This window comes from Geospiza fortis, unplaced genomic scaffold, assembly GCF_000277835.1.
Source record: "Geospiza fortis unplaced genomic scaffold, GeoFor_1.0 scaffold450, whole genome shotgun sequence".
NCBI classification, from domain to species: Eukaryota; Metazoa; Chordata; class Aves; order Passeriformes; family Thraupidae; genus Geospiza; species Geospiza fortis.
In genome coordinates this window covers 1,390,069-1,403,752 of record NW_005054416.1, presented here as the reverse complement: position 1 = coordinate 1,403,752, position 13,684 = coordinate 1,390,069, and the positions used below count along the sequence as shown (strand labels likewise).

General features: G+C 46.8%; 1 protein-coding gene across 2 annotated transcripts; it reads left to right on the top strand.

The window, feature by feature from the left end:
* The first annotated feature begins 707 nt into the window (after positions 1 to 707).
* On the top strand, positions 708 to 12,859 carry DISP2 (dispatched RND transporter family member 2). Of its 2 annotated transcripts, XR_004082327.1 has the most exons (8): positions 722 to 1,147; positions 3,463 to 3,492; positions 5,329 to 5,452; positions 6,311 to 6,426; positions 6,694 to 6,812; positions 7,727 to 7,824; positions 8,505 to 11,978; positions 12,071 to 12,859. XR_004082327.1 is itself a non-coding variant. In XM_005426480.3 (7 exons), exons 1-7 carry the CDS (start codon positions 741 to 743, stop codon positions 11,922 to 11,924), a joined length of 4,314 nt encoding a protein of 1,437 aa, XP_005426537.2. In that variant the 5' UTR covers positions 708 to 740; the 3' UTR covers positions 11,925 to 12,859. The 2 variants fall into 2 exon arrangements, 1 of the variants encoding a protein (XP_005426537.2); XM_005426480.3 differs by having other exon boundaries at positions 708 to 1,147; positions 8,505 to 12,859.
* The last annotated feature ends 825 nt before the right edge of the window (positions 12,860 to 13,684 follow it).

Sequence of the window (13,684 nt, the reverse complement as noted above, 5' to 3'; positions counted from 1 at the left end):
TCCCAGTCCATCCCCTTCCTACAAGGTAAGACCAATAAAATTTCTTGCTATCATCCTTGGGAGATGTGTGTCTAAAAAGTTCCTGAAGAGCCCAGTGGAGCATGCAGGACATGGGAGCCATTAAGGAATGTGCCAGGCTGGAGGCTGGAGGCCCTGTTAGATGTCACAGCCCCCAGGTTCACTGCTCAGCTGTGTCAGTGCCAGGGATGACTCACTCTCCTGCTGACCCAACATGGAGCAGTGCCAGTCCTCCTGCAGAGCAATCACACTAATTAATCCTCCCAAGGAGTGCAGATAATTGAGTGGCTTCTTCCTTTGCAGATTCCTTTCGTTTCTGTTTGTCCAGACCTCTGTAATTTCTCTGGGTCCTGAGTTAGGACCCTGCTGGCACAGTGAAATATCCCAGAGAATTTTTGGGTGGGATATTACCCAATTTTTCAAACTTTTGAAGCAACACACACAAAAGATGGATTACAGGGTTCTCCATCACTTGGGATCCCTGAATGAGTCATGGATGTCTTTATGAACAGCATAATCCAGTTCAGCCCTTAGGCAGACTCCTGGTAGAGGATACAGTGGGTGAGGTTTGACATTTGTGTTATGTGGGAGGTTTATGAGCATCTCCAGTTCTTGGGATGCAACTCCCCAGTGCAGCCTTTCAACTTCTCCCGTTTTACCTTTCCCTTCATTTCTCTCATAGGGAAAAACAAAATGCAGGACCCTGCCAGACCTGCCTTGCCATGCCAGAGATTGGGAATGCTGAGCTCAGCTACAGTGGCACTTCCTGGGAAAAAATCTGCCCAGTCCATCACTGCCCCATTCCTGCATCCCCTGGGCTGGGAGAAGACAACCTGCCCTCCTCCAGCCACACGCTTGGGCCAGTCTCCACCCAGTCCAACGGCCAGGTGCCAGCCAGCTCCCAGGACTCACAGCAGCACCACCCGTACTACCCCTGCAACCAGGAGGAGTCCCGAGGCAGCTACGGCCTGCCCTCGCTCCCTGGGCACGGCGAGAGGCCTGTGCTGTGTTCCCACCTCTCCAGTGGTGATCTTGTGCCAGCCTCCCACCCCGAGGCCTCGGAAACTCCCTGGAAGCAGTGGTCCCCTGGGCAGCGGCGGCCGGTGCAACATCACGTTGTCACAGTCAGGTAAGAGGCACAGGGAGGGCGGCTCGAAAGAGCATCTTCCAGACTTGGTGGGGGGAACTGGGAGGGATGAGCAGGGTCTGAGCTGTGATGGATGAAATGTGGGTTTGCTCTTCAGCTTGGGGCAGCAGCTGCTCCAAAACACACGGAAGGGTCCAGTTTGCTCTCTACCTCTGTGTGGGCGTACAGAGAGCTGCCATTCCCATGCCAGGGAGAGGTGGGATTTCCTTCTCAAGGGAGTGGCTGGCTAAAGCCAAGGTCACTCAGTCACTCCTAGGTCATGCAGCTGTGAATAGGCCCATCTTCCTTTACCTCTGTATTTTCTCCCTTTGCACTCCAAGCCACCCAGCTGCCAGTCCTTTATCTTGGCAGAATTCTTAGTGGTGGGAATAGAGTTTGTTCTTTTCCTGCCCCCACAGAAGCTGCTGCCAGTGCTGGGAGGGAGTGGCAGCAGAGGGTAATAAGCGCTGGCTACAGCTGAGCAGTGAGAGATACAAAAGGGGGGAACATTATTTGGCTTTCTAGGTTGGGCAGCAACCAGTGTATGAATTCTTTGTTGTCCATGACAGAATCCATTTGTGTGCAGTGCCTGGGTAACAAGAGCCTGAGCTACAACCTCTGCTCCTTCCAGCCAGCACCATCCTTCCTCCTGAGTGTGCCTTTTAGGGTCCACTTTTGGCACAAGAGATCGTGATCCCTTCACTCCTGTAGCCATAGCCACTGAATCCTGATAAAAGATGGCACAGGATTCCATTCTTGCCTGTGTACAGCATTGCAGTGTTAGGCACAAAGGCCCTTCAGAGTCTCATTTTCCAGCCATTTACACAGGATTTAATTTGCTTGTGTTTGTGTAGAGGAACTGCAGTCAAAGGAGCCTAGGTCCTTTTTCTGAATCATTTTCCTGGATCCTTTTTCTGGATCCTTTTTCACTCATGTGCTATCAACAAAATTGCCAACCACATCCTCTGGAACAGCTTATTTAAGTAGGAAGCACAACTGGACTGTAAATCCCTGGCAGAGTGTGCAGCACCAGCAGTCAGAAAAGTGATAACATAATAATGCCAGAATGACGTTTTTAATCCAAGCAAATCTGCTTGAAGAGCTATTGTGAGGGAATTAGCACAGGACGGGCAGTGTACTGCTGGAGAGAGACCTCGCTTTGATAATCTGGGGAGGCTTTTGCTCTGCTCCTCTCTGCCCCGAATCTACAGAGCATTAGTGTGACAAGCAAAACACAGAATCATTTATTACATGAGCCACCCAGAGTGACTCTGCCATGGGGAGCTCTCCTCCACTGCTTCTCCATTTCTCCCACTCATAACAAGGCTAGGAAGGATGAGCTGCCTCAAGGTTGGCTGCTGCAAGGAGGGGGGACCATGTGCCCAACACAGATATTGGAGTGCAGCAGGACCTTCTCCCAGGCTGAGCAGGAGTGTAGGGGGGTGAGAGGAGGAGGGAGCACTGGCTGAGCAGAGTCTGGCACAGCTGTGGAAGGAGGTGGGAGCAGTTTTCTGGAAGCTGTGACCAAGCCAAGGCCGTGCCAGACTGGGGCATGTTTCAAGGGGACGTTTCAGTGCAGAAAGAGAGAGCAGAACAAAAAGCCCTGGAGATACCTGACCCAACAAGATGCAGCTTTTCTGACAGGATGCTGGTGGAAGGCTTGTCCTCAGGCATTCATTAACAAACTTTGGATCCCCTGGGGAAGGCTTCCTTATTCCCCCTCTTAGAGGCCTTCAAGTAGGAGTGACAAATGCTCCTCTGTGAAGAAAATTCAAATATTAAATATTTTTAGCAGCTCCACTGCTTTCTGCTCTTATAGCCTGAAAAGACAGTCTTTGGAGGGACCGAGGAAACAAAGGAGAGTCACTTTTTTGGTGAGCTGAGCTAAAGAGAAAAGAAAAACTAACTATAGTTGTTGCTAGCCCAGCTCATGAGATTTGAAAAAGAGGTTTGTTTTTGTCAAGAAACACTTCAGGAAGTGCAGGAAAAGCACTTAAACCAGACAGATTTTAATGGATGAGATCTGCAATGGGATTTCTATAGGACTGCATTGCTAATGTCCAGTACTCTCTGGAAGGTTTTCTGAGAGGGACAAAAGAAGGAGTGACTACATGGCTTCCCATCCTGTTTGGTTAAAATGGAGAGGAAAAGGCTCTATTATTCATTAAACTAATTCACACAGTGACAGAACTGTGTCAGTACTGGTTCACCTTGGTGCTTAGAGCACTGCAAGGGTTAATCTGCTCAGGGATCAGCCCAGCACTGGGCTTCCCAGGAAAATAATAAATGAACACATCTTTTTTCCTTTCTGTCTGCAGACATGACAAAGCTTTCAGGATGCCAAAAAGGTATGTTTAACAGCAAAAGCTTCTTGTCCTTGTACCCTGTGATCAGTGCTCTCCTGTCCTGCTATTAGGAGAAGCAGAGTGCTACTGCTGGTGACATCCCAGCAGGCACGGCTCCAGAGGCGAGGTCAGCGCTCCTGGGGCTTTCCACTCCTTGGAAAAATCTCCATTTGCTTGTGAGATCAATTTAACCTGCATTAATGAATAGTAACACTGTCTCAGTAGCTGTTCTTGGGCAGGTGCCTGGCTCTAACCCATACAGTTGCTTTATATATATATTTATATATATATATAATAATTCTATATGTGTCTCTGTGTGTGTGCGTGTATGTGTGTATATATATATATGTGTATATATATGTGTGTGTGTGTGTAAGATTAATCAAGCTTGTCTTATCAGAGGAGCAATAAGGAAAAGAGCCCATCCATGAAATAAACTCGTCTTTTCAAAAGATAGAAAATTTTAAATACATTTATCAAAATTAAAATAATTTTATTGCCTTCTACTTCTTTTTAAAATCTGACCTTTGTACACTATTGCTTCTGGATGGTTTGGATAAGCACCTTCTGACATCAGCGACTGCAGCTGATTTTTTTTGTTCTTTTTTCTGGTAATTGGACATGGAAATATGCAAAATAGCCTCCAGAAATTAGGTACTCTAATGAGTAAAGAGCAGTTTTGTTCATTTTTATAGTAAAGACTTCATCTATGAAAACAAACTTGATAAGGCAATTGTAAATTGAAAAAAAAAAAGCAAAATAACAAAAAAATCAAAAGTCATGTGAAAAGCTGCTTGAAGTGCTTGTAATGACTTCTAATTCTGAAACAGCTGCGGTGGAGTCCCAGGCAAAAGGGCAAGCAAGGAGAAACATTCCATCTCAAATAAAGTTCATAACTATTTCACTTGCCTTCACAAATATTTGTCAGCTAGTTTTGAACAAAGAATTTCTTATATTTCAGAAGTACATCAGAACACAAAAGAACTAGCCTGCCAAACCAGAGCAGGAACCATTCTGCTGTCTTACATCTCAACTGATATTTCTGAGAAAGACAAAGATCTTGACACAGTAAAACTTGCACTCGTAAAAAATGTGGCAGAGTAACTTTCATAGATCATCCTATATGTGAGACAGTTTGTCTCAAAGGAAAAAGAGAACTTGGATAGAAAATTTTACACAAGCTCCTTAAGAACAAAAGTAACTGACAAATAATACTCGGGCCAGAGTAAGCTGCTTCCCTGGAAGGGTTTTGATGTCATCAAAATGTTGTGATAGATCATTAAAATTGAATGTATTCTAGTGAATATGTATGAATTTAGAGCAGTGTCTAAATACACTAATTTAGACCAATGACAGTGGGCTTGCTTGGGTCAGTTACCTTCAAGGACTCTTCAGAATTATCCAAAGATTTCTCAGGGTCCAGTTTGGAAATCTGTAGCCTAAACTGTTGCAGCCACCAGCTGACATTGCACAATCTGGAGGAAATTAAGAGGCTCTTTCTAAATGCAATCTTTGAACTTAAATGTTTAAAGCTTCATTTTGCTTGAGGATACAAGAGTCTGGTTTTTATTATTTCTGATTGAAAGCTGGAAAACGCAGAGAGGCAAAATGTAATTACCCAAGTTAATTAGAGCTGCTGCAAAAATCCAGTTAGAGGTGTAATATGTTCATTAATAGCTGCACAAGAGCCTCCAAGCTTCACAGTAAATAACTGTGCAAACCAGAGACCCTGATTTTTTCCTTCCAGTTACTCACAGCTCACTGGCTCAACAGCAGGTTTTGTGCTCAGAGCAGAAGCATCTTTACCAGCTGCATTTTTTCTCCTCCTGTTGACTGCAGTTACTCGCAGCTGATCGCAGAGTGGCCGCTGGCCGTGCTGGTGCTGTGCTCCGTGGCAGCAGCAATCTGCACCGTGGCTGGGCTGCTGGTTGGGAACCTGCCTGACTTTTCAGAGCCCCTAATGGTAAGTGTCTACAGCTCAGGGATCAATAGGAATGTAAGGAAAATCCACGCCCAACCAGTGATATCAATCATCCCTCCAAGATGAGCAGAATGTGCCAGTCCTGCACAGCTGCCCCTGACACACAGGAAGAACACAGCCCATGCTCATCCCTCAGCCGTGCTGTGCATTCCCACCAGTGCTCTCACTCCACTGTGGAGACACTGCCAACACAAACTGGGATTGCTCCCTTTGCTCCCTTTCCAAGGTTGGAAGGCTGGGATTGCCCACAGTGAATAGCTGGGCTTGGCAGAGACTGGATAGAGGAGCTGGCTTTGGCTCCTACAGTCTGTGCATGAGGCTTTTGGAGAGCATGCCCTGTTCTGAGCACTATGCACATGGAATGTTTTCCATGAGGAATGCCACATTCCCTAAAATCATCCCTGCCTTTGGCTCATGGAGGAATCTTGAGAAAATAAGAATACACTAGAGTTTGTCCACAAAAAGGAAAATTAGTGCCATTTCTGTAAGGAACTACTACACTTAAAAAGGATCAATTCTTAGTAGATCAGGGAGAGGTAATTGTAGCCATTCTTGATGGGAAGGGAAAGAGAAGTGGAAAGGAAAGGGAAAGGGAAAGGGAAAGGGAAAGGGAAAGGGAAAGGGAAAGGGAAAGGGAAAGGGAAAGGGAAAGGGAAAGGGAAAGGGAAAAGGTTCATATTTTTTGTCTTATCTCTGGGATGCAGTATTTCCAGGGAAAGTTCAATTTGTGTATCTCTCCAAGATGCAGTAATAGTCTCATACAGTTTCCATGTGTTGGAGGAGGCCTAAGGACAGCTGAGCTGAAGTGGAGCTGTGACAAAGCCTTTTTCCTTGGTGCAGGGTTTCGAGCCACGGGACACTGACATTGGCAGGAAGCTCATTGTGTGGAGGAATATCGAGAGCCATACAGGCTACAAGAAGACCCTTTCCCTTTCTCCCTACGCCAAGAAGAAAAGGTATTTGGGCTTGGTTTGGGGGATTTGAGGAACATGTTGGTTATAAAGTCACATATTCAATATTCCAAAATATCTATGTGAATTCCATACATCCTATGCTTAAAAGCAACTGAGGCATTGGAGACTTTGAAGTCCTTGTGCCTGCAATAGATTTAGGCTCCCTATTGCTATGTCTGGCACCAGAGCCTTGTCAGTTTATGTAACTCCCAGCCAGACACTCTCTTGTTAATAATCAAAGTTATTAATAACAATCTGTCCTCTTGCTAGCTATGATGACCTCGGCATTGGCCGAGGACAGAAGGCTGCTCACAGAGAACAAGCAGCGAGGACACGGAGAATGGTGGAAACCAGCTATGGAGCAGATGGATTCTTCTGTGGTCCCCCAGGTGACTGCAATCTTGATGAGGCAGTAAATACTGCGCACTCAGAACTCAATTGACAGAACTGTCAGAGCTCAGGACACAGGGAATACTCTGAATTTGCTCTAAGCAAGCAGTGTGTGCAATTCCACTTGTGAGAGCTCTGACAGTGCCCTCCCAGCACTTCATACTTCAGTGGTCACAAAAGCCTGGTTCAGAAATTCTGAAGAGCTGTTTCTCCTTCTTTACTCTTTGCCATATTTGTTGTTTTCCCTTTAGAAATATACCTTGCAAACACATATTAAAGGATCAATATTTTCACCATTTACCCATATCAAAAGTGAATACTCTGAAAAAACAGCGTATGCCCTGCTTGCTGTCTGCTCCCTTCCCTTGTCTGCTCCCTCTCCCTCTCTGTTCCTTCCTTCTTTTCTTCTTGAAAAATGTACATGGCAGTAAAATCTGGAGAGAAAAACAGAAAACTCCAACACCCCCCAGATTTGTCCCAAAATGGGCACTAGTAAGTAGAAAGAAGAACAGCATTAAGATATTTTTGTTCTCTTCCCTGCCTTCTATCCACCTCTGGATACAAGTCACACACCAAACCCACAGCTCCTTGGGGGTTTTTGGCTGAGCTCAAGCTCCTCCTTTGTTCAGGGATGCAGAACCAGATGCCAGCAGTCACTAAAGGCAAGCTGACATTTGATTTTGAAAATGCCTTGATGCTGCTGACCTATTTCAAGGGGCAGGGGTGAGGTCACACAAGGCACATGCTCTCTACTGTCTTGTGACCTGTTTCCCTCCAGTGAGCCTCCAGAGCAGTCCTATGGACAGAGATATATATTTATTTTTTGTGTGAAGACAGAGTCTACTCCAAACAGCCTGGCTGATTCATCTTCATTACCTCATTTTATGTTTTTTTTTCTTCTTCTTTATTTCAGAAAAGAGCTATTCCCAGCTGGTATTTATGTCCACAACTGCTGGGAGCTTATGGAACTTGCAAGCAATTCAGTCTATGTGTCAAATGGAACAAGACAAGGTCAGTGATGGCAGGAAGAACACATGTACAGGCTGTCTCTTTTCTGTCTGCTGCAATCTATGATGTCTTGGTGAGAGGATGCCAGACAAAAAACAGGCTATGCAACAGGTTTCACCTGGAGGATTCCAAAACATTTCACCTACTTGGCAATACAGGGATGATCCCACCTGCCAGTTGCAAATTAAACAAGAATAAATGGAGATTGAACAGGAGCTGGTCCAGAAGCCAAAGGTGTCCATCAGAAGCTGCTGTGGATTTTGGGCAGCAGAACATAATTAGAGAAATTGAGCTACCAGCCTGGAGACTGGTGGCAAGTTTTACAAGTGGGAAGTTTAATTGGATGAGCTGTATTTGCTATAGGAGCCAAAATTTCAAATCTGCAGTTATAAAATATAAATAATGGATAGGATTTAATTTTTGCAAAAGGCTACCAACTTTCCAAAACTTTGGTGTTTGGGATTTGTCCCTGAGAGGATGGCCAGGGATGAGTGGTACACCTTGGATAAAGGGGAAAGAGGAAAAAGAAGGAAAAGAGGGAAAAGAGGGAAAAGAGGGAAAAGAGGAGAGGAGAGGAGAGGAGAGGAGAGGACAAAGGACAGGACAGGAGAATTACTGCAGTGAGTAAGGAACACTGAGGCTGCAAGAGAAGGTCTGACCTGATGCCCCCTCGTGTTTTTCAGATACGCTCCCACGTGCATTTTAGAGACCTCTGCCAGCGCACTGAAGCCAATGAATGCTGCCCGAGCTGGTCCCTGGGGAACTACATTGCTGTCCTGTACAACAGGTCTTCGTGTCTGGAGATAACCCAAGGGGACATCTCCCACACCCTGGCCCTGCTCCGTGCCTGTGCTCCAGACTACCACCGAGGTGTCCTCACTCCCTCCTGCATAGGCCCCGAAGCTGCCAGACAGAAACACTCTCAGTGTGCCCAAGTCCCAGAAAAATGTACCCGCTTCAACGCCATCTACCAGCTGCTTCACTTCCTGGTTGACAGGGACTTTCTCAGTCCCCAGACAATGGAGTACCAAGTGCCCTCTCTCAAATACAGCCTGCTTTTCCTGCCTACAAGAAAAGGTGCATCTATGATGGGGATCTACTTAGACAACCTTGAAACCTGGGATCTGTTTGATAACTACACATCTATCACTGGAATGGACCTGGGCCTTAAACAGAAACTATTCCAGCACTACCTTTTACTCGATACTAAGTATCCAGTCCTGGCAATATTAGCTATTTTTCTAAGCATTTCTTTTTATTTACGCTCAGTGTTTATTACCCTGATGGTCTTGCTTGCTGTTGTCAGTTCTTTGATGATCTCCTACTTCTTGTACAAGGTGGCCTTCAGATTCACCTATTTCCCTTTTGTAAACCTGACAGCAGTCATCATTCTCAGCAGCATTTGTGCCAACCACACTTTTGTCTTCTTCGACCTGTGGAACCTGAGCAAGAGCCAGAACCCTTCTGCTGGGCTTGCTCAGTGGGTGAGTCAAACCATGCACCATTTTGCCTATCTCATGCTGGCCTCGTGCTTCACAACCGGTGCTGCCTTCTACGCCAGCTACATCAGCAACATCACAGCCATCCGCTGCTTCGCTGTCTACATGGGCACCTCGGTGCTGGTGAACCTGGTTTTCATGATGACCTGGCTGCCCTCTTCGGCCGTGCTCTACGAGCGCTACATCACAACAACCTGCGTTTACAAGCCAGAAGCCTACTGGAACAACAGCAGCCACAAGAGAGTGGCTCTCTCAGTCCATTACATCCTCCGGGCTCTTCAGAACACACTGTCTGAAACCTCCAAGCTGCTCTTTGAAAAGCTTCTGCCTTGTGGGGTCATCAAGTTTCGGTACATCTGGATCTGCTGGTTTGCTGCCTTAGCCATAGGAGGTGCCTACATTTCCTGTTCCAATCCCAGACTCAAACTCCCGAATCTGGAGACATCGTCCGTCCAAGTGTTCAGGCTGAGCCATCCCTTTGAGAGGTATGATTCCGAGTACTGCCACCAGTTCATGTTTGAGAGGCTGGAGCACGGAGAAGGGCAGCGTATGCCTGTCACCATAGTCTGGGGCATTCTGCCTGTGGATAATGGGGACCATTTCAATCCAAAAAGCAACGGCACCCTAGTGACAGACACCACCTTCACCATCCAAAACCCTGATGCCCAGAAGTGGCTCCTCGAATTCTGCCAAAAAGTGAAGAACAAAACTTTCTATTACCCTGATGCAGAACAGAAATCTACTGTGTGCTTCATGGAGGAGTTCCTCAGGTGGATGAACAGTCGCCAGTGCTCCCAGCGAGACCATAGCTTCAACCTTTGCTGTAACCAGTTCTCCTTCCCTTACAGAAGCGAAGTCTTCCTGCACTGCATCAAAATGATGCTCCTGGAAGAGGGCAGGGAAGGGGCAGAAACATATGATATGGGCCTCAGGTTTGATGGGGAGGGAAATGTTGCTGCCTTGGTGCTGCAGTTTCAAACTATCTATCACTATACTTTCAACTACAGCAGAGCCAAACAATTCTATGAGGAAATCAGCCTCTGGATAACAGAGGAAATGAAAACTGCCCCTGTGGGGCTTCAGAATGGATGGTTTACGAGTAAACTAGAGCTGTACAACCTCCAGCACAGTCTCAGCACAGAAACCATGGTGGTCATGGGGCTCTCCATAGCCATTTCCTTCGTGGTGCTGCTGCTTACGACCTGGAATGTTCTCCTTAGCGTTTTCTCTGTTACTGCCATTGCAGGCACCGTCCTGGTAACCACTGGCCTCTTGGTCCTCTTGGAGTGGCAGCTCAATGCAGTGGAGTCTCTCTTCATTTCAGCTGCAGTAGGTCTCTCTGTTGACTTCACTGTCAACTACTGCATCTCCTATCACCTGTGCCCCCATTCCGACCGCCTGAGCCGAGTGGCCTTTTCCCTGAAGCAGATGAGCTGTGCCACAGCCATGGCAGCTTCTGCTCTCTTCTCTGCAGGGGTCATTATGTTGCCTGCCACGGTCCTGGCGTACAGGAAGCTGGGCATATTCATCATGATGATCAATTGTATCAGCTGTGGGTTTGCCAGCCTCTTCTTCCAGTCGCTCTGCTGCTTCTTCGGCCCAGAGAAGAATTGTGGGCAGATCCTCTGGCCTTGTGCCCACACCATGAAAGACTACTCTGACGACTCCGGGCCGAATGGAAACTTTGCCTGTGGGGGCAGCGAGAAGCAAAACCGGTTGCGGAAGGTCCAGGAGTCCAACACTGCAAACGAGCAATACGAGCTCCAACCCTTGTCCAGGAAACTCAGTGACAGTTTTGACAACAGCACTTCCACAAGCAAGCTGTCCAACCGGCCCTCTGTGCTCTCTGAAGACATACAGGTTGAAGACAACAGATGCCCTCGAGTGGGAACGCACCCCTCCCTGGAAAGAGAGAGACAGAGTCTGCAGGACACGCTCGGAGACCAGCAGGTCAGCCTGTGCCAGTGTCCCGCCTTGCAAACTTCCTCTCCTTACAAGCACAGCACCTCAGAAACAGAAATTCACAGGGAGAGACTCTGCCGAGATTGCCGCTGTCAAAAGTATGGTCTGAAAGCATGGGATAGGTCTGGGCTGGACCACATCCAGCCAGCTGGCATGAAAGAAGAAGGGCAGCTCAATAAATCCCAGTGCTCCAGTGACATTGCCCAGCAGCAGTCAGATTATACCTCAGACCACAGCCCTCTCCCTGCTGCTGACATCTACAAAATTCACAGATGCCTTTGTTCTCTTGGCAGCTCTTTTGATATGCTCAACATCTCCAGCGAGACATCAATCAGCGATTTCGAGCAAGGCCTGAAGCTCGCTGAATCAGCCAGTTCCTGTCCCGATGCCTTAGAGCTGTCTGACTCCTACAGTAACGCGGAGCGAGGTTACCTGAACGGGAAGAGAGATACCCTGCGGCTGGACCTGAGGGAGACTGTCTTTGATGTCTCTCCAGCTGCATCACAGCAGAACAGCTCTTCGTGGAAAAATCGGTTTGGATTGGGGAACGAAGGGCCAGTCGTGCTGCCCAACAGCCAGCCAGACATGCCTGATGTTTGGATCAAAAGATCCAGTGCACAAAGTTCTGGTTACAACAGCTGAGACCTCGCAGAAAGCAAAACTGCTGCCAGGGAAAGCCTGAATGTCCTTAGAGCTGTAAATATCAATTTTTTCCTCCCATCTCTCCTAGAGCTGAGACTGAGACTATTTCTTAGTATTTCAGCTGTGCAAACCGTGTGTTTTCACAGGAATCAGCAGATCTGATGCCAGTGAGGATGTGAGAGCCACCGTGATGGACTACAAGCCCTTTGACTACCAGTGTGTGGTGCCATGTTCACAGGACTTACCGAGTACACCTGGTTTGTCATTTCCTGCAAGGTGATTAGGTTTTGTTTGCTTGAGATAAATAATGAGGTGAAGCTCCCCAGGTATTTAATGATAGAGAAAGAGAGCTCATGTTAAAAAAAAAAAAATTAAAAAAATCCCAAAACTGAACTACTGAAAATCTAGGTATCAAGTGAAGTGTATTGTGAATAATAAAAAATAAAGTATTTAATTTTCTATTTTATGCAAAGTCCAGATTTACAGACCCCAGCAAAATAGCTCAGATATTACAAAAAGTCCTGTCAAGACTTCTGAGTTGACACAGCCTCTTCCTGACCGTGGAGGAGGCTGCAGAATCCAGCCCAAATCTATTTCCAGTAACAACTTCTGCTTGTTTTATCTGAAGGAATTCTAATACTGCCAAAGATTTTCAATGTGAATTTCCTCCTTGAGGGATTAAGTCCTTGTCCCCCCCAGACTCAGGTGCCTTGTTGTGTCCTCTTTACAGAGTGTTTCCACTCAAGGCATTCCTCTCAAACATGTAACTTTTTAAAATTCACATTATCTGGTGAATCTTGAATTTTAGGGTTCTTCCCCCCTCTACCAGAAACAAACAGGAAAACAAACATTTATTTGCCCTTATTTGTTGAAAAATAAAACATTCTCTCTACAAGTTGACATACAATAAATGCTTATAACAACCTTTCCTAAAATCTGTGTGATGCTTCATTGTCACCAAGAGCACTGTGCTTATTCATCTTTTAAGTGCCCAATATATTTTCCAAAGAGAAGTATACATCTTTAAAATACTTATTCTTCTGACATCCACGAGTTATCCCTGTGCTGTGGGAGACAGACAGCAACTCCCTGATATCCATTAGGGACATGGACTTTTAAAGCTAATACCAGAGTTTGAAACATGTCAAACATGTCAGTTACGTGGTTCTGTATTTTTCACGTTTCAGTTTTAGGGTTTTATCCTGAAGTTGTCATAGTGAATGTTCAGGTGGGTATTTAGGCAGCCAAAGCCACCCTCGGGTTGGAACTGCAGCATCCTTCTCAAGGAGCTGCTCCCCTTTGCTCTCGGGAGAGATTGCCCACCCATTAAGAAAACCATGTTAGCAATCATTGCAAAAATGTCTTTAAGTCGGGAAACATTTTATACAGAAGCCTCATTTCACCTTGTGGCATTAGAGCACAATTTTAGTACCTCACACACCAGCAGCACCGGCACCCTCACAGCTTTTGACTCCTGCACGTCCTGCACAGACGGCCACAAACCCCTTGATCTTCGGGCTTCGAGTGCCCAAACCACAGGGTGAGGCGGTGAGAGGCAGTGGGAAGCAGTGAAGGAAGGAGAGAAGGAAAAAAAGAAGGAAGGAAGAAACTGCGCTCCGCCTTTCCCCGAGGGCAGGAGCCTCGCGCGCGGCTGTTGCCCCCGTAATGGCCGCCAACGCCTCCCTTGAGGGAGGGGGCGCGAGGCAGAAACGGCGCGAAGCACACGGGGCGCGAGGGAGAAGCGGCGCGCGCGCCCACGC